Source organism: Rhamphochromis sp. 'chilingali', assembly GCF_963969265.1.
Source record: "Rhamphochromis sp. 'chilingali' genome assembly, chromosome: 12".
In the NCBI taxonomy this organism is placed as follows: Eukaryota; Metazoa; Chordata; class Actinopteri; order Cichliformes; family Cichlidae; genus Rhamphochromis; species Rhamphochromis sp. 'chilingali'.
In genome coordinates, this window is record NC_137939.1 from 24,120,457 (window position 1) to 24,139,308 (window position 18,852).

The 18,852-nt window shown below is 40.5% G+C and overlaps 3 protein-coding genes across 3 annotated transcripts; 1 reads left to right on the forward strand and 2 right to left on the reverse strand.

Moving 5' to 3' along the window:
* Window positions 1-411: 411 nt before the first annotated feature.
* LOC308406738 (protein Wnt-7a) lies at window positions 412-8,339 on the reverse strand. The gene is made up of 4 exons (XM_080897931.1): window positions 7,823-8,339; window positions 6,998-7,224; window positions 4,223-4,494; window positions 412-2,351 (listed from the first exon to the last, which is right to left on the reverse strand). The coding sequence occupies exons 1-4, from the start codon at window positions 7,891-7,893 to the stop codon at window positions 1,869-1,871; spliced, it is 1,053 nt and encodes a 350-aa protein (XP_080754057.1). The 5' UTR covers window positions 7,894-8,339; the 3' UTR covers window positions 412-1,868.
* A 447-nt stretch (window positions 8,340-8,786) lies between these two features.
* fbxw12 (F-box and WD repeat domain containing 12) lies at window positions 8,787-13,511 on the forward strand. Its single transcript, XM_080897930.1, has 10 exons — window positions 8,787-9,056; window positions 9,138-9,175; window positions 9,282-9,448; window positions 10,571-10,695; window positions 11,121-11,327; window positions 11,413-11,577; window positions 11,746-11,956; window positions 12,443-12,624; window positions 12,764-12,894; window positions 13,038-13,511. The coding sequence occupies exons 1-10, from the start codon at window positions 8,958-8,960 to the stop codon at window positions 13,135-13,137; spliced, it is 1,425 nt and encodes a 474-aa protein (XP_080754056.1). The 5' UTR covers window positions 8,787-8,957; the 3' UTR covers window positions 13,138-13,511.
* A 71-nt stretch (window positions 13,512-13,582) lies between these two features.
* ptpdc1b (protein tyrosine phosphatase domain containing 1b) lies at window positions 13,583-17,591 on the reverse strand. Its single transcript, XM_080897929.1, has 10 exons — window positions 17,310-17,591; window positions 16,858-16,953; window positions 16,257-16,422; window positions 16,030-16,110; window positions 15,800-15,918; window positions 15,586-15,723; window positions 14,481-15,484; window positions 14,034-14,216; window positions 13,828-13,938; window positions 13,583-13,718 (listed from the first exon to the last, which is right to left on the reverse strand). The coding sequence occupies exons 2-10, from the start codon at window positions 16,901-16,903 to the stop codon at window positions 13,587-13,589; spliced, it is 1,980 nt and encodes a 659-aa protein (XP_080754055.1). The 5' UTR covers window positions 16,904-16,953; window positions 17,310-17,591; the 3' UTR covers window positions 13,583-13,586.
* Window positions 17,592-18,852: the final 1,261 nt, after the last annotated feature.

The following is an 18,852-nucleotide window of genomic DNA, read 5'->3' on the forward strand; positions in this document are numbered from 1 at the left end:
CAGAAGTGAATGAAGCAGATGTGCGAGTCATCTATCACCTGACAGCTCCCACTCCCCCGACTGAGCAAGTCATCACTGTGACAGTCCGCCCAAGCAGTCTCATCAATTACCCCTGTACCCTACCATTAGCGGACAAACACTTTTCTTCTGAGGCACATCCAGCTCCTTCCCAGTGTGCGAGATGGGCCCTCAATTGAGCCTGAATAACTTTCCCCTCTCAAAGAACATCTCTGTTTCTGCTGAGCATCGCACACATTGTGCTAATCCTTGATTTATCGCCATGGTAACTGCGTGATATTAACAAACATATTTATTTTGTGATAATTATGTCAAACTGTTATGTTTATCTGGATGAAGTAAAAGCACTACCAGTTAAGGGATTCTTTTTTTTATGAGCAATTAAAGTAATTAGAGCCATAAATGTTCAACGGCTTCACTGCATCACTTTTTATGGCAACAATATGACAGCTAGGCTTCCTTTTCTTTAATTTACAGTTACTGATAAATTCACTAAGACATGCTGACTCATTCTGAGACATATCACAACTGTTCAAGTGTGTTTTATCCACATAAAGCTATTTCAGAACATTTCTTTATGGCATAATCGATAAAAAACCGATGTGTGAACAAGAAATAAGGGAACTCGTGTCTTGTAAGTGTTATTCTTTTCCTGTATTCCATCAGTAGTAGTCATGAAATGCAGTAAACACAGACATTTGAACACTTATAAACAGTCTCTATCTCTTACAATATACAACTATGGCAGCGACAACAGGGGCCAACTTACATATATCAGCTTCTTTTTTTCACGGGGGTATTAAAACAGACGTCGGGGTCAGAATGCGACCTTGAATATGCAAAATATATAAATAAAACATTCATATAAAAATAGGCTTTTACAAAATATACTCTATTAACCAATGCTTACCAAACATGGAAAGTGTGCCTGTGGTTTTTGTTTGTTTGTTTGTTTGTTTTTGATCAATGATTCCAGTTAAGCTAAATCAGCTTGAAGTGAGGTGGAGGTGCCGCTGAAGACGGTCAGTACAGCATACAAGTGCAGCCTTCTACCTCACGTTTCTAGACTAGCAGCAAACAGAGGGAAGACGAACTCATGAGAAGGTCAGAAGGTCAATTTGAGCAGCCTACAGCATTTTCATCTGGAACAACATTAGTCTACAGCAATACGGATTATTCCAGACAGATTCAATTCCAGTGTCTTAACCATGAACAAGGTTGGATTTCTTTATTAAACTCATGACATTTAGTTTTTGTTTTTTGTGTCCATATCGGACAAAATCAGTAGTTCTTTATAGAATAAATTAATATTAATTACTTTTCATTCTCTAAATACAAGTATGTTAAATATTCCAAATTGCTGCTTAATTTCATCTGTGCACAGGTGGCATTGGAACGACAGCAGTGTGTGCTGCCTGGCATAACGTCCACCATAATTTATCTGCATTGGCAAAGTCCAAGCAGTCAGCATGTCGGTACACGTCCATGTAGCTTAAAGTCTTGACATTTAATTTTAGAGACTCCCTTTGTGGTCACCCACTCGCATATGTCGGGCTACATTTTTTTTCCCCCTTTAACAGTGGTTGTCACAATGCTTTGCCACTACATCCCAACGAGCAGTCCAAGAAGAGGGGTGAAGAGCTTTTGTGCAAAAGAATCATGGTGCCTCATTTTTAGCTTACTGTATATGCAGTACAGTAGTTCCTCATGATGTGTGTAAAGACTGTAAAAGCAGCCTCTTTTTTTCTTGTAAAGGTTGTCCGTTAAAACACAAAAAACAAGACCGCTCACATGCATACATCTCACACACGCACGCACAGACTCACACACACACCATCCAATAAATATTCTCATTTGCATGTGTACACCTCTGTCCTCTCGCTGCATGTGTTGCATTTCACATAGCAGCACCACAGGAACTTGCAGTTGCACTGCCAGACCCGGGAGTACTGGTGTGTGTTGTATCCCCGACCGCAGCACATCAAGTCGCAGCCGCTGATGTGTTGCATCATTGTCTTGTTACACACCCTTCCCTGTGTCCCCAGGCTCCCCGTGACGGGGTCCGCCTCACAGTAGTTAGGAGACTTGTCTATGTACACCAGCTCTGTATCCGTTGGCTTTCGGTAAGAGTACGGCTTCTTGATCTTGAGGAATTTAGGGCGCTTGTTGCGGCTGGCTTTGACTGGTTCCACGTGTACAGCGTGGGCATATTTCTCCTTGAGAATGTAGCCGAGCTCGCGGAACTTGGGAAGTGTAGTCCAGCAGGTTTTGGTTGTGCAGGAGCCCGAGACACCATGACACTTGCATTCCAGTCGCATGTTCTTCTCCAGCACCTAGACACAGAAAAGCAGCTTAGTAAGGTAGTAAACACACTCCAGTGATGACTATTTTACAATCAGTTCCTGTACTATAATGATGACTTCACTGGTCATATTAAAATCAATCAGAATTTGTGTGTAATTAAAATTGAAACTATGCTTGCATATCCTTACATAAAACTGTTTCAATCCATACTTCAACTTCAGTGAAAAACGTGCAGCTTATTAAACAATGTGACTGACAAATACAGTACGGCTAGGGATTAAATACAGGCCCACCACATAACAGTGTGGTACCATATACACAGAAGCCAAAATAATGTATCAGATTTCAGGCTCTGTGTGTGTAGTTACCACACACACCACACAAATGTCAAGAGCGACTCAACAAGGCGCCGAGTGACTGGGATTACGACTAAAGCCTCAACTGATGACATTAAGAAGTGCCATTGACTAAACTACAGTTTTCTTTAGCAACAAGGTCAATTGCAGTTTCCGTTTTTTTCTGAAATGCTAGGTGTTTGGTATGCGATACGGTCTCCTAAAGCCATTCGTGAGAAATTTACGTGTCTGTGTTCTTGACAAGTAAACTGTAAGGAGTAAAAACCCAAATACAGACGTGTGAACAAGGACCAAAAAGAACAAGTTTTCCCTGAGCAAACCACTTCATAAAAACATTGGCTTCACTCCCTAATCCATCACTTGTCCTGTGACCAACACTTGTGACAGCCATTGTGTGGACGTCTTCGACCAGGGAGCTGTGAACGCTGCTCCTGCTCAGTGTCACTGCTTTTGATTAGCATAAGTAAAGGAAAACAGAGAGTCTATTTATTTGCAGAAAGAATAGGAAATAAGTGAGACGGCTCAAAGTTTGAATCCACGAGTAGTCCTTTTCGTTGGGAGGCAGTTTAGCTGTCCAGAAAAGCCAATCTGAATTCACCGCCCTGAAATGGGTGCAGAAAATTATCTGCTTGGTACTATTGTGTTAGGAGGCTTTTCAGCCTCTGCGTTCAATGTGTCGGTTGTGGGAATCAGGCTCTTTTGGCAGAGTCAGAGAGGGAGAGAGGATATGGGTTAACTTGGGCAAAGCCTTAGCTGTTGGACACATTATTCCACTCAGTTTCCAACTTCTAGACCTACTGGAGTCTCTTTGTCATTCTGCAGCGTTATGCAACCATCCACACAAAAACACAGGCACAGAAAAAAGATTAAAATTAACATCTAATTAAAACTAACTCTAACAAAAACTGTCTAAAATCTAGTTTTCAATATAATATTGTTGGCTTCTATTATGTTTTCATGTTGTGATCATTTATGTTTTGCTTAATTTGTTTGCTTGGGGTTGTTTTTGCATTTTATTGTGAATAAAAATATAATAAACTCTGAGAATTGACGTAAGCAGTGAATTTAACCTGTGCATTAGAAAGTACGCCTCCATAGAAGCAAATATTACCCAATGACAAGCAGCCCCAATCGCTAAACTGTAAACAGCCCCGAGCTGCATGTGCATGCACATTGCACCTGATGTGTGTTTGTGCGAACAGAGAAATTGTGGGTGGGGATTGTCATAAAGGTAACTGTATACTGTCCCAGTGGTGCAAAACATGAGGGGGACTGGGCTAATGCCTTTTTGTACTGTGTCAATCTGTTTTCAGTTCAGAGATCTGGGCTGTAATCAAACCCTGCCACTTAGACAGCTAAAAGCAATCTTTTATTCCACTCCTTGTTTAAGCTTGGTCCCACTGCTCAGTGCTTTGACTCACTCCTATCAAAGCATTACCAGCTTTAGACTACTTAAGATGAATTCACCATTATATTTAAGTATGGAAAAAAGGATGTGGAGATCGGAGCAGGACTTTTTCAAAGTCCTCTTGCTAATTACCTACCTTGCGTCCCACCTCGTTATTATGGAGGTTCATGAGTGTCCTTGCATTCTGTTTGACCTCCCGTGCGTCAATAAATACTTTGGAGAAGCCTAAGCCGTAGCTGATATCTGCTGAGCAGCCTCCCCACTTCCATCCTTGGTCTTTACTGTAGAAACCCTGCTTCTCCTTGTCACAGCTACAGTCACTCAGGTTACCCTGTGTACAGGCGGCTGTGATTGCATGGGCCACCCCTGCTGCGATGATGGCGTAGGTGAATGCAGCCTCTCTACTGCCTAGGGGAGCGGGGAAAAAAAGGTGATGAATACTATGATAATGATGTGTAATAATAAAATGTAGGCACACATTTAGATTTAATTAAGAGGGGAAGATTATAGTGTTTCTCCTTTACTATAAAAGAAATACCACAGAATGTAAGAGGTTGTTTAAATAGGAAAAAGAGGTCAATTATTAACAATATGTGTGCTTACATTACAGTCTTACTAACATATCGCTCAAGGGCTACAGTGTTTCGAAACCTGACCCGGAAACTGTCGTGCCCGTGAACCAAAATGTCTGCAGGCGTACCGTCAACAAAGCCGTATGAATAAGAGAGTTGTCGGCAAGGAAGGGCTATTGATCCACTTAGAAGCTGTCACATTCTGTGTAAACTCATAAGGCAGTCACATCAGAATCTTCATTCTGCCGTTATCTAGTTCCAGGCCCAGCTGACAAATCATTTACACACGCGAAAATATCGACAAATAACTAAAGGTTAATCTGAAACGGCTCAGACAGGAGTCAAAAGACAGAACCTGAAGCAAAGCTCCCAAGTCGAACGAGCTGAGAGACAGTCTAATATCGCTTTTAAATGTCTTATTTGAAACCTCAAGTGTAATGTAAACAAAGCAATTCAATGTTGAAATGTTCCCAATATGTATGTTAGCATTCTCAAACAAAATCAGCAAGTATGATGTTTTAGTTTCAGATCTATGATTCATTATAATGCAAACAGGAAACCCCTAAGTGTATCATCCATCATATCTATGTGTAAATAAACTCTTCTTGTTACTATTTGCTCATAACAAACATCATACCTTCTTTATGCTTCCTCCAGCCACCAAGTTCACTACGTAAAGCTGCCGTGTTTTTGATAAACAACTTGGATGTGAGCCCTTGCCATTGAAAAAAAAACCTCATATTGAGGCATCAATTATTTGGATGTTTTTATAGACTTGATGGGCTCAGAGCCAAAAAAAAAGGTGTGTCGGGGTAGTCAGTTCTGGGTGCACCGTTGTTAATTTTTCCCCTCCACTTCTGAGTGCATGGGTTTACCACAAGAGATGGTATGAATACTTCATAACCTTGTAATGACAGAAGGAAGATCTTTAAAAGAAAGTAGAAAAAAAATCAAAAACCTGTACGTGTTGAACTAGGAGTGCCAGTTTACTCACACTTCAGCCTCTCACTATGCAGTCTCTTTGTATGTTCCTCATCTCAGACTAGTGCAACTACAAAGTTCAAGTGCAAACATAGCCGAGGTCTAAACTGTCTCAAATCTAGTGCACGTTGCGTCAACATTGTGTCAGTCACCCTGCTCATTCATTTCCAATTGTTGCTTCCAGAACAATAGCAAGCTACACAGCTCCACTCAGCCCAGGGATCAACAATGGTTTTCATTTACAACCATTCATCTTCTAAGCTAAATCTGATCAGTGAAACCAATCTATTTGGTACGGCTGTCCAAGCAATAGAGTTAAACTCCTCTTTTGGACACACAGACCAAAACTCTGGATTGGCTAAAAGCGCTCATTCAAAAGGGGACAGACTGTCAAGTGCATTGTTTTCATTTTAGAAGCATGAAGAGATAAACTTTTCTTTCCAAAGCAGCAGCCTCCAACAGCTGGCCCAAGCTACTAACCATTGTGCATAGGGCTATTTGTGATTTTTAAATTTTATTATCTTTAGCTGGGGATGGAACAAAAACATATTTCATGTTTTTTAATGCTAGGTAAAAAGTTTGACAAAGCCACCTCTGTTGTTCTAAGCCTTCCACTACCTGTAGCCATAAAGGCATCATAAGATAAAATGCCTTTAGTCTTGAGCAAACACTTTCCTTTCCACTATCTAATAATCTTTAATCCATTTTAGCAAACAAGCCACAAAACTTCAAAGATAATTGAGCATCCCCTCGAGGGAGTTCATCCCTCTTTACAGGAAACTTTATTCCAGCTGCAGGAACTCGATTTGGATTTATTTGTTTCTCTTATTTAGTACTTTCATGTCTTGCTTTCCTCTTGGCTATTCCTCACTGTAACTTATACCCGTGGTAAGACCGACATCCTTACAGTGAGAGCCACCCATCACTAGAAGGATAAAGACCAGTGGAAATGTGCCTCTAGAGACTCTAGGGGCTGAAAAGAAAAGCTGCCAACAGTGGCAAGAGTTTTGTTACCATGCTGGACTCAGATACCTCGGAGAGCCCTACTCATTGAAACGTGGGGCGCAAGACTAACCCAGATGTGAATGACTCCTGATAGTATAAATCCAACAATGTATTAATGAAAAACAGATGATTTTTCATATTTATGATGTGCAGGTGCTTGACTGGTGACAGTGAACACACACACACATATGTGATGCATGTCAATTTTTGGAGGTAAATCATAAAAAGAGCCAAATGCAAAGGCTGTTTTACGCACAATGCGCAAAGGTGGTTAATACACTGTGTTTGCTGTTGGGAGGAAAACTAAAGTTTCAGAGAGAAGGCTAAGCAAACGTTAACAGACAGCAACATACCCACTTTCAACTCTTTTCCGAAGACAGTCCTTTCTCCAAGCGCAGAGCAGTTCCAGCGCCCGTTTTTGAACTGAAACTGACACTCGTTGATGCCCATTTGGGCTCCCTCTCCGATGACGATAATGGCATCGGGGCGACTCTGGCAGATAATCCGTTGTCTTGGGGCCAAACCCGGGATCTTGTTACAGATTATACTCGCACCTAGGGCCACCACCGATGAGAAACCACTGTAAACGGAAGATGGATATGACTGAGAAAGCAGCCATCAGCTTCTTAGCTTTGTTAGCTTAATTTTATTTTACATAACAGTCTAAAAACATGCACCCCGAGTTCCTGTTTGGTGTTATAAATTGGTGTAATACTCCAAGCATTTAACACGTCCGTGTGGATTAAATATGCTTTTACTATGTAATTCCAAATCAAGAGGAGATGGAATCAACATAATTGTTTGTTTTTCTTTACAATAGATTCTATCATATGTGCGAGCTCAGGTGCACCGCAAGAGTATTTCTGAAACTTACCTACAGTAGCATACAGTTTCATATCATTTGAACTATTATGAATGTATGCGTTTTATGATCATTAAGGCATAATAAAGAAAGCGTGATTCACTTATAAGAGCAACTGCCATGTAAGTCCACGCTCCTCGCTGGCTTTATTTATTCAACTGCGTGCTTCTACCTGCTTTTGAGGAAATACGGGGCTCAGGAGTGGTTTCTGAAGGACCGACAGCATTTAAAAATCCGCCAGTCCTCAGCTTTTAAAGTCTTTTGTGTTGTGACTGACTTACGGCAACTGATGAGAACTCAAATGAACGCTGCTCACCCGATTTTCAAGTAAACAATTCCCAGGCAAAGTAAAACTCTTAAAATCCAGCGTCGTGTTCTCCGACTCATTTCGGCCCAGCTCTCAGTTTCATGCAACGATTCGTGGAGCTGATTAATCACTCGGTTCCCTTACGCTCCGGTCGATCACGACTCAGGTAACTCCAGAGGAAGTCCAAAGTGACGAAAAGCATAAAAAAAGAGCAGCAGATGTTTCGGTACTTTTATAAATCACCGACTAGGGTATCATCCAAAAATCCCATTACGTGGCCCCTATCGCCGGGCCCTCTTGTCATTGCGAGGGTGTCACAGGTAACTCTTGGGGTGAGCAAGTGCGATTATCTGTGTCTCACAGTTCCTCTACTACCCGCAGGTCTTGGATATTTATCTGCTTCATCTATCTGGGGCGTGTTCATAGGAGCCATGGGGCCCTGCTGAAGAATCCCGCCAGGGCTGAATCTCAACAGAAACACTCACACACACACGCTTTCAAGCCTGCACACTCCTCTCTTCTTCATTCACCTTGGCTGATTAGGGTTCACCTAAAGGGCGATATTAATAACTCAACGCGTTAACTCATTTTAAAGCCTTCTACTTTTATTTTGCCCAGGTTAACATTTTTGGATCACTGCATTTAACTATGTTTATGTCACACTTTCCAAAAAGAAGAGGAGCAAAGTAAAAAGAAGAATATTTAACGATCCTGATTAAAGCCAAGATCAGATTTTTAAACCGATTAGAGAATCTGATTGAAGAGTAGCCCACTCTCTCAACTCTTTTTGACAACCCCCGGTTAAATTACGCCTTTATTGAATTTTGTATGTGGATTTATGTTGTTTTTTTTTTTAAACCCAAAAGTAGAATTCGCCGGTCTCTTGTCCACGCACAATGCGTCTGGTGCGCGCAACCTGTTGTGCGTCTCCGTCCCAGACTCTGTGGATCGCCTGTCTTTGATGATGGCGACATCTGGTGGTGCAGCGAGGACACTGCGGGTTAAAGCGAACTCTCCCTCCTTGTCCCTGGATTCCTTCCGTAGCTTACCCGTTTGCTGTCGCACTTTCTCTGTAACTTACTGAGGAGAAAAAATAAAGACAGTCTCTGCGGGAATATCTGTTTAACGCCGTATCGATGCCACCATGGACTCCTGTGAACCGCAGCTAATCGATGACTGCCTGATTCAAATTTTTACATTTCTTACCCAGGAAGATTTAATTAATGTTTCAAGTGTGTGTAAGGTAAGGAGTGTCCACCATGCGGAAGTAGCGCCAAAATAACAAAAATTGTGACTTGTGTCTGATTGCAAATCTGTATTTCAGGATTGGCATGAAGCTGCAGAGACTCCTTGGTTATGGAGGTGATTTGTTTGCCAGTTTTATAACATAAAGCGTGATATTAAAAGTCGATGGGCGTGGAAATCGTGATAACGCGCATGTAAACATTGGACTGTGTGCTCTCCTCAGGAGGATGTGTCTGCAGCGCTGGGGTTTCTGTAACCTCGCAGTCTTGGGGAGTGAACAGGCGAATCACTCCTGGAAGAGATACTTCCTGCGACGATCCCACTTGGAGAAGAACATGACGAAAGGTCGCACAGGAGGCTATACCTGCAAAAGCCTCAGGGGGCACACAGGTGTGGTCTGTATGTGTGTGCGCGTCACTGGAGTCTCCTTTACATCATTGTTAGTATAGTTAACTAGAACTAAACTAAAAGAAGGAGGGCAAAATATTTTAGCTAACAACAATTTTTTTTAAAAAAGAAAGAAAGTGGAGTAAATGAATAAATATCAGGAATCAACTTTAAACACTGAAAAATGAAATTAAGCTGAAAAGGAAATAAATAAACGTAAAATAATCTTGTATTAATCTTGACTGCTGAGGAAAATGTCCGTGCCTTTTACATGCTCAATGCAATAAAAATAGAAACAAACTCTGAGTATAGTGACAGCCAGGATTGTCAATCACTTCAAACTTACCAATCTCAGCCTGGAAAGGATCAAACTCTTACAGTTGGAGTACAACTATAAAGATTATACAGTGCAGTATCTCATATATGAGAACCTTGGTGTAAAAGGGAGAAAGTGTCATTAATGGATGGGGTAAGAAGTAATTACAGATAATCCAGTAACCACCACAGCTGGAAAAGCTCCCTTGTAGCGCTCAGTCCTGCATCAGAGCAGCGAGCCCGCGGATGATGCTGAGGATTTTCCTCTCAGACACCTCCGCCACAGGCTCAAGTTCCACCCCCAGAAGATGACCAGCCTTCCTGGTCATCTGGATCAGTTTGCTGGCACAGCTGCTTTCACCCCGCTGCCCCGGCATACTGCTGCATTAAAAAAAAGTAAACGTAACAACATACTTGCCACCATGGAGTGACAGAATATACACAACTCTGCAGATTGTGAGAATGTTATTAAAACATACAGTTTATAATTATCTTTATTTGTCAACAAAATAGGCACAAAGAAGTCGACAGTTAATCACACATTTGTGACGTAAAACCCGTTATGAGCTTATTATTAAATCTACCCCTAAAGACAAAAATACTCAAACTTTGTTTATTTTAAAAAAAAATTAAACTGCGAAACGCAAATTAGCAACTGATCTGTAGAAACTAACTTAACTCAAACTAAAAATAAAACCAAAATTAAAATAAGTTAAAAAAAATAGCAAAACAAAAATGTGACAATTCAGGCTTGCATGCCGTTCTTTATGTCTATTTTCTTTGTCTGTGGTCTGTTTTCCTTTCCATCAGGCCAGGTTGTGGGGTTTGTTTACCTAAAGGCAATTTCAAGCCAGCTTCCAGATTTCTGGAGCCACAACGCCACAGTCTGCAGTGCTTCTTCTGATGGGACGGTCCGAGCATGGAACATCCAAAACGTCAGTGCTAGAAGTATCTGCACCATTGCAAAGTAGTGTCTTATTTTTATCTGCTTAACATAAATTGTGCATTCAGCTAGATAAATATCGCCTTTGCTTTAAACTTCTGACTTAAATTGAATTTCTGACAGGAAACATATCAAATCTGAACATTATGTGTCAAATCCTGGTCTTTTCTGTCCGTACTGAAGCTTGGAGGATACATTTCTAATAAGTCATGAGGTTTTTTTGTTTGTTTTTTAGATCTTCAGTGCCACAAAGTTAACGCAGAAATACTACACGTGCTGTACTGTTCTGTAACAGTATATATCTTTATTGCTGAGCCAAAATCTCTCCGACGGTTCTCCTGTATTGTTTGAAAGTCTTCTGGGAGAAATGTTTGTCACTTAGGCAGTAACACACAGTTGCACCCTTTTTTTTCTCAGGGTGAGCCCCTGTGGTGTAGTCCTGTACAGAGTCCTCTGATGAAGATTTTAAGTGATGAACAGCATGAAGTTGTGATCACAGCAGATTCTCAGGGCCTGATTAAGACCTGGCAAGGCCAAACTGGCCAGGAGTTGGCCTCCTTTTCTACTTCCTCATCACACTGTACACTGCTACAGTACAACATAGACAATGATTGGTTTCTAACCGTAAGTAACCACAGCATTTCTAAGTTTCTTATTAGAAAATGAAATACAATCATTTTAAAGTAAGATTTATTATATTGCCTTCCAGGTTGGAACTGGTCAGGGATCTGTGTGTACACTAGCAGGTCCTTCGTTGACTAAAAAGTCCAGTATTATAGTGTATGACACCTTTAGTGTCAACATACTCCTCGCTTCACCTGACAAGAAATGGATCACAGCTGGAACTACGGAGAATAACGATTTTTTTCCAAAGGTATTTGTTTATATTGTCTTCAGCGGCTCTGCTGTACGCTGATTATTTTACCACATTACCTCTGTATAAGTGACTCATGTAGAAAATATATGTTGCACAGTTGGAGTAGTCAAAAGCATTTATAGATATAGAGTTCTGCATTTTGTGTTTTGTTTTTTTTTCTGCTAGGTGTTTTACACTGAGAGTTTGACCTCTCCGTCGGAGGATGAAGAGCCCCTTTGCCAGTCTGTGCCAGTCATTGGGTGCCGGGCTGCTGTCTTCATACCCACCCAGCCTGCCAGACTGGCTGTCCTTCACCACAACGACCTCGAACACAAAAATGATATAACCATCTTTGATATCATCATGAAAAAGACTAAGTACAAATCCGAGATCATAGGTGAGGACTCAGATATGTGCACACTAACTAGTAAAAGTCAGACTTTAAAACACAAAAAGGAAAACTCTTTACAGCCACTGCAGGTACTTGAACATATGCAGTTTGATGTATTTGTCGTTTTGAGTTTTGCTTACTTCCTCGAATAATAAAAATTCCATGATTTCAACACATATATAAGATAAGTAAATTAGAATAAAGTGTTAAAGAAAACTGTGTATCTACGTTTGTTTCTGAACACAATATTGGTGAGTGATGTTTCAGGGACAAAAAAGCCCGACATGCCAAGTACAGCACTCACTGCAACTTTGAAATACCAGAAAGCAGCGCACCCACAGATCTGTTTTAAAGGCGGTTTTTCAACTGGAAAAAATGATGTACCAGTCTTATTGCTGTAATTTTAGATCCACATGTTAAGCCTAGACTTTCTTATATTTTCTTAAATATTTGCCTTGTACAAGTGTAATCTGAGTCTCCTTTACATTTTAGTCCAGCAGGTCGAGTCTTTCCCCTTGACACTGAATGCCTTGTCCTCAAACATCCTCCTAGCAGCCAAGGATAGCAACTGCATAGTGCTGGCAGCTGGTGAACAACTATGGGTTTACTCACTGAAAGGAGTCATGCTTGCTAGCTTTAAAGAACATACTCTGCCAATCTCTTCCATATGTGTGGTAGGCTGTTTCCTCATTTGGAATTCAGAGACATTCCCATTAGCTGCTGAAATTCTTGATTTACATAATACCATTTTTGTGAAAAGTTCACAATATTAGTGCCTGTAAATGATCGGTTTATGTTGTTTTCATGTTGCAGGACAGTTTTCGTGTTGTAACAGCATCCAAGGACCTTTCCTTACGAGTGCTAACCTGGAAAAATGACAGAGACTATGGGTTGACACTGGAGAGCCGATACCACTTACTGGGAGGCTCTCACACAATGTCCAGGTACTGTAAGCTGTGGTCTTTTAGTATCCCTTCTGTATCAACACTATCCATGCCATTTTATCATCAATAATTACTGAAAACAAGCATGTCTTTGACATTATGACCTGAGTATCACATAATATTTACACCATACTCTGTTCCAGAGGGTTTACTCACGTCGCCTGTGACTACTCCAGCATTGTGGCATCGGTTGAAGGGAATGATGGAAAAGATGTCCTAAAAGCTTATTCCTTCAATGCCTGAGCATCACAGCCTCACAAAAGTGCCTGCATTTAGTTTGCACCACTCACTAGAGGGATCAACATTTCTTTTTTTGTTATATGCATTTTCTTTGGTAGCACTATGCTTATAATATAAATGAAAGTAATACAGTTAAGGATCCCTGTGGTACTTATGAGAAAGGCATCAGTAGTATTGTGTTGTGAGAAGTCTGTATAAGTGTAAGATTTGTGTTTGAGCGCTACGCTTTTAGAGCTGAGGTATGTGTTGAATGTGACCAGGCTTACGGCCCAGCATACTTAAAGAATACAGTATTCTCATCAGCTGTTTTTCACTATGTTATTTGGAATCTACTGAGGCAGGTTAACATATAAATGTTTATATTACACATTAAACAACTTTGACACAAGGCACAAAAGCATCCTTGTCTTTCCACAGTGTCAGTGCACCAAACATAGATTAGTGGCTATATATTATGTTACAGGGAAGGGAGACGTGGGCGTCTCATCTGCTTCTACTGCAGATCTCATGTCCTCAAGAATACACCTTAAGACTCTGATCATGGACTCGTACACTTTGCTGCTGTCCTCTGAATTAATATCCACCTGTTAAAACACAAACGTGATTCTTGAGTTGTCAGAACAAACTAGAAGCCGTACATGAACTGAATTATTCAATTGATCACAAGTGATTCAGTGTGTTGGTTTTTGTTACCCAGGTGAAAGCCTTGATAGTACGATTCAGGAATGTATTTTCAATCTCCTCTGGTATTTTCAGCATGTGAGCCATGCAATCCAATATGCATGTTAATGTTTCTTTAGGGGCCTAAGAGAAGATGACAAAGAGGATTACACTAAACACTTTGGAGCAATTTAATGTGATACTGCTTTTGTATTAAATCTTAAACTGCACACACTGACCTGATCGAGTGTGTTTAGGATCGTTTGAGCATCCGTCTCGTCGGGGTTCAGGGCTTTGGCATCCTGAATAGAGATGACTGGCTCTTTAAGCTGCTCTAGCCACGCCCACATGAGTCCAGTGAGGATGAAGGGATCTCGCTCCATGCACAGCCTTTCCCATGCACCTCCTTGATTTAGCTCTGCCTGCATACGTGAATACACGTGTTTCTGTATTAATCCATTTCAAGATTGAGTGGGTTTCTGTTATTCTATCATTATTATTACTATTTTGTCACACAGGAAAAAACTATACATGGCAAAGACAAAAATGCTTTGGGAGTGGCTTTGAACAACACTCCATGCAGGTGTGGCTGTGAACTGCATACAGACAAAGCATTGTGGAACTAAGCTACATGCATGCTTTCTTTTTCTGCTATCACCACTCTAATACTAATGTGAGTTAAATACCTGCCAAGTCAAAACTTTTCTGTTGTGTTCCTCATGCCCATCGACAAAAAGGTCCACTGCCAGAGCTTGTGCCACAAGCAATCTCCTGGAATCCAGGGACAACTCTGACTGCAGGGTGATAAATGGCACCTCTGATTGTTCCTCTTTACCTTGAGATTTCACCCCATTCATTCCTAGCTCTTCCCTCTGCTCAGCCTTCCATCTGGACAATATGCTACCCTTTTTGGTAGGTTCATTGTTTCCTACTGACTCGCTACGTTGGATTGTTTTCCTCTTCACTTTCTTCAGCAGAATGGCTCCATCTTTTTGGTTTTCCTCATTCTTAACGCACCAAAGTGAGCCTGTTGAGTTGTGGGAGGTATCGGATGTGTTGCTACTACAACCATGAGACTGGGAAGCGGGGAACTCAGATAGGCAAATGAACATTTCAATATTGCTCTGTGACAGGGAGGTCAGAGGATGCGTGAGAAGGTTCAGCTCTGACCCCAACCGTCTCAAGTCGGACTCACTGTAGCTCAGACTTTTACGATGGTAGAAGATGGGGGGCTCGTTAAAATGTCTTGGTAAAGTGGGTGAACCTGGTAAGCGGGGTTCCTTTATATCAATATCCATCTTCTCGATAATGCTGAGACACATTTCAATGTCATGGATATCAGGGGCCTCCAGAATATCTTCCTCAATCACCTGTCGATTCTCTGCAATGTCCAGCAGCAGCCTAGACACTAACTTAACAATCTTTGGCAGGTGCCTCAACTCCTTCCTCTCATAGCCATGCAGCATATGTCTCTGACGGTTCAGGTACTGGGACAGAGTAACTGGATTGGATCGAGGCTCAGCACAGGAAAACACACTCCTTAAGGGGTTAAGGAATTGAACAAATTGTCTGACACAACGCAGCTGACCTCGGGTTTGGATGGAATTAGGGCGTTTGGCACGTACATATAAAATAGCCTGGTTGGCTGTCATTCTAGTAGCATAGGCCAAAAAACATGCTATCAGAACACCTGGAGGGTCAGAAAAGACATTTTGTTACCTCTGTGTAGTGTGCAGATGAAAGATTTTACCATTTCAAACAGATTTTATAGGAAACTACACGCAAAGCTACCTGTTCTGCCGAGACCAGCGTGACAGTGGATCGCTATTTTTCCCTCTTGCAGCGCAAAGGCCATGACCTTCACCATGTCCAGCACAGTGCTGAGGCTGGCCACGCCATAGTCACTCCAACCAAAATTATAGAAATAAACTGAAATTGCAAAATGTTTTTGGTTAAATTTACTGAACTCTACACTGCTGAATCAGGAATTTCATAAAGCACTTACTGTTATTTTCCATGAAGACCTCAGGGAGGTATGAAAACCCACTCTGTAGCTCCAGTGGATTGCCACAGCTAGCATGTTCACCAGGGATCTGCAAGTTGATCACTGTTTTAATACCATTCCTTCACATACACACACACACACACAGAGATAGAGAACACTTCATTAGTCTTATTTTATCTGAGCATTCTCAGATAGACGTTGAAAACTGCTGACCGCAAAGTTTCATATACCTTCTGAACTGATCAATAATGTTATACTTCTCAATGATTTCTGTTGAAGGTCTGGACATGGCAAGAAGGTGATCAGTAATCCTACAACAACAGTGGAGAGTATGTTACATAGCAGCCACCTTTCTCAGTTTACCTAACAGGACTTCAAAGAGACATTAAAATTGAAAACATCAAACTCAAACAGAGAATTCTGGTAAATTAACTACTGAAGCACAAAGATTGCCTACCAGGATGAGTAGAGGCCCCTAATGGCCTGTTGGTCATCACTCCAATAACTTGGATTGTCATACTTGCAGGCTTGACCTCCACAACCGATTGAGCACTGCATATGCCCAGGGACAACATAACGTATGGCTTCTCCTACCATTGTGTACTTTGATCTGGGGGCTCTGACTGCAGTTATTATAGAAAAATAAAAGGGAAAATAATAAAAAATATATAATATCACACATTCATTTCTTTTAAGCTTCCTTTGCTTAAATCTGTTCTCTAAATGTAAATCAGAGTTATTTGATTAGAGATTTGATTAGCGATAGTGTCAAAATCCTTTAAGAAGTCTCAAATACACAACTGTTGCACAGCACAGAGATTGTCAAATGTAGGCTGTACTGTAACACCTAAATAGTTAAGATCATCAGTGCTCACTTATAAGTGTTTAATCCTTGTTTGGCATTGCAAGTTATCAGCGCGTTGCAGTAAAAATAGCTACTGTTCTGGCATGACTTTGATGTGGCTTTATTGGTGAAGTAAAAATACAACTGTAGCTCATCAGTTAATAACATTTTAGTTATTAAACTGAAGGGTTTGCAGCATTTGTACTATACTTACTGTATTCCATCAGAAATCCACCTCTTGTCTTTGCATGGGATGCCATATGAATAGTCACTTAGGCTGACGGTCATAGCAGAGCCTTGATCATGGATTCTAGAAAAATGTATCTCATAAATAACTGGATGTCAAAACTCATAATCATGTATGACTGATACTGAGAGAACAAAATATTTTTAGATGTAACATGTTACAGAGAACTGTTTTCAGCAACAGTCAAAGATCAACATCATAAGTCACTTGCAGTCAAATGTAAAGCATATTAAACAGTTTCAAAGGATTTACCATCAGCCATTGTTAGCTTTTTCTCCCCCTTTTACCTCATCATATTACAGAATTTATTCTTACCCCTTAAAACCAGCATGCAGAAGAACCAAATGTCAAACAGCTTCAATCAATCGAACAATGAAAACTAAGTAAATAAAAAGAAAAATATTAAATCAGTTATTTACCTTCAGCAGTTGACTCACGAACATTCACAGCTGCTAGTGCCACCATTTCTGACATCAACCTCAACAGCTCTGACTGGCATCTTTCCATCCCCGGCTCTGCGTAAAGTCAATCCTGTGGCCTTACTTTATTTGATTCGTCGCAGATTATCTCCTGTGGGGGCAATACAAGTTCCCCTCGATCCTGTGTGCTCCTTTGTGAGAATCTATCTATCCCACCAGACCGGGAATAAATAAATATGTGATATGTTTTGAAAAGAAGCAGAGATTGTGTCCCAACTAGTTACGTGTACAAGATCCTTAGCCTGAATGTAAGGATATTCTTGACTCCTCCCAGATTAGACTACTAATCTTATCAGGAACGGGTATAAAAGAGAGCCTCTACTCCTCAACAGAACACTAGCCACATTTGCATTGCCTTCTAATGATCTAATGCAAATTTTGCTTTTTAGTACACACATAATATTCTCGTAACACCTGACCAAACTGGATTGCACTATGTAGACTATGCATTTTATTAACTATAAGAACATTTTTAGATGTGAACAGACATAAAGAGATTTCTAATATCAGTACACTTAAGCTTCCAAACTCTGCTGTGACAAATAGTAGGATCATAGTGGCATAGCAAGTTGGTAAAATCTTATTGGCTTATCTTGCTAAAGCTGGTTAGCTTCAGGTTAGAGAGGAGAGATCAGTTTATTGTGTGGAGCTTTTCAAGAGACTGCAAAGGCAACAATCTCAATTTAATGTAAAATGCTGCTGTTCATATCACAGTCAAATGTGACTAAAACATTATTGACTTGATTATATCTAAACTAAAATTGTTTATTGTGTGAAGTGGGTTTTAAAATTTTCAGCATATATTAATGCACCACTGTCATTCAAATGGCTGCATCAGTGTGCATAAACACTCTATTTTCACAAGGTTTTATATTACTTTTTACTATTTTCTTTGTGTTTATGTGAGTAAATAAACAATACGAGTAATGAGTAATATTTTAAATAACATCTAAAAATGCATTTTTAAATTTTCTGTTACTCCAATACACCAAATCCACCTGTGCGGTCTTGAGCATGTGACAGTGGAAAAAGGAGAAAGGTGTTTCAAATTCATGACATCAAATGTCAATAAGGCGAAATCCGGGTGAGTTTGATTATCAATGCATAATCCCAGTAATACAGTCAAGTGTAAAGAAAAATATTAGAAGCTGTCACATAAATGTATTGAACTTTTCACCTCCAGGAGTAAAATATTATCAGTCAGGTTGCTTTTTTGTTTTGTTTTTTAAATCTAGCAATGATACTGTTCCAACTTAATGAAATCACTGTTTCTGGTCACAAGTGACAAAACAAGTGACTGCACGACACAAGACATGTCTTGTGATCCCTTCAAACAAGCATGTGATGCTTAGATTTAATCTACACACTCTTATCTCCAACCATAAACATAACAGGTCCTTTTCAGTCAATTCTGAAAAAGTTAATTTAACAGAGTGCACTTCAGTCAGAAACCAGCTCTGCCACAAGCATTAAAGACTGGATT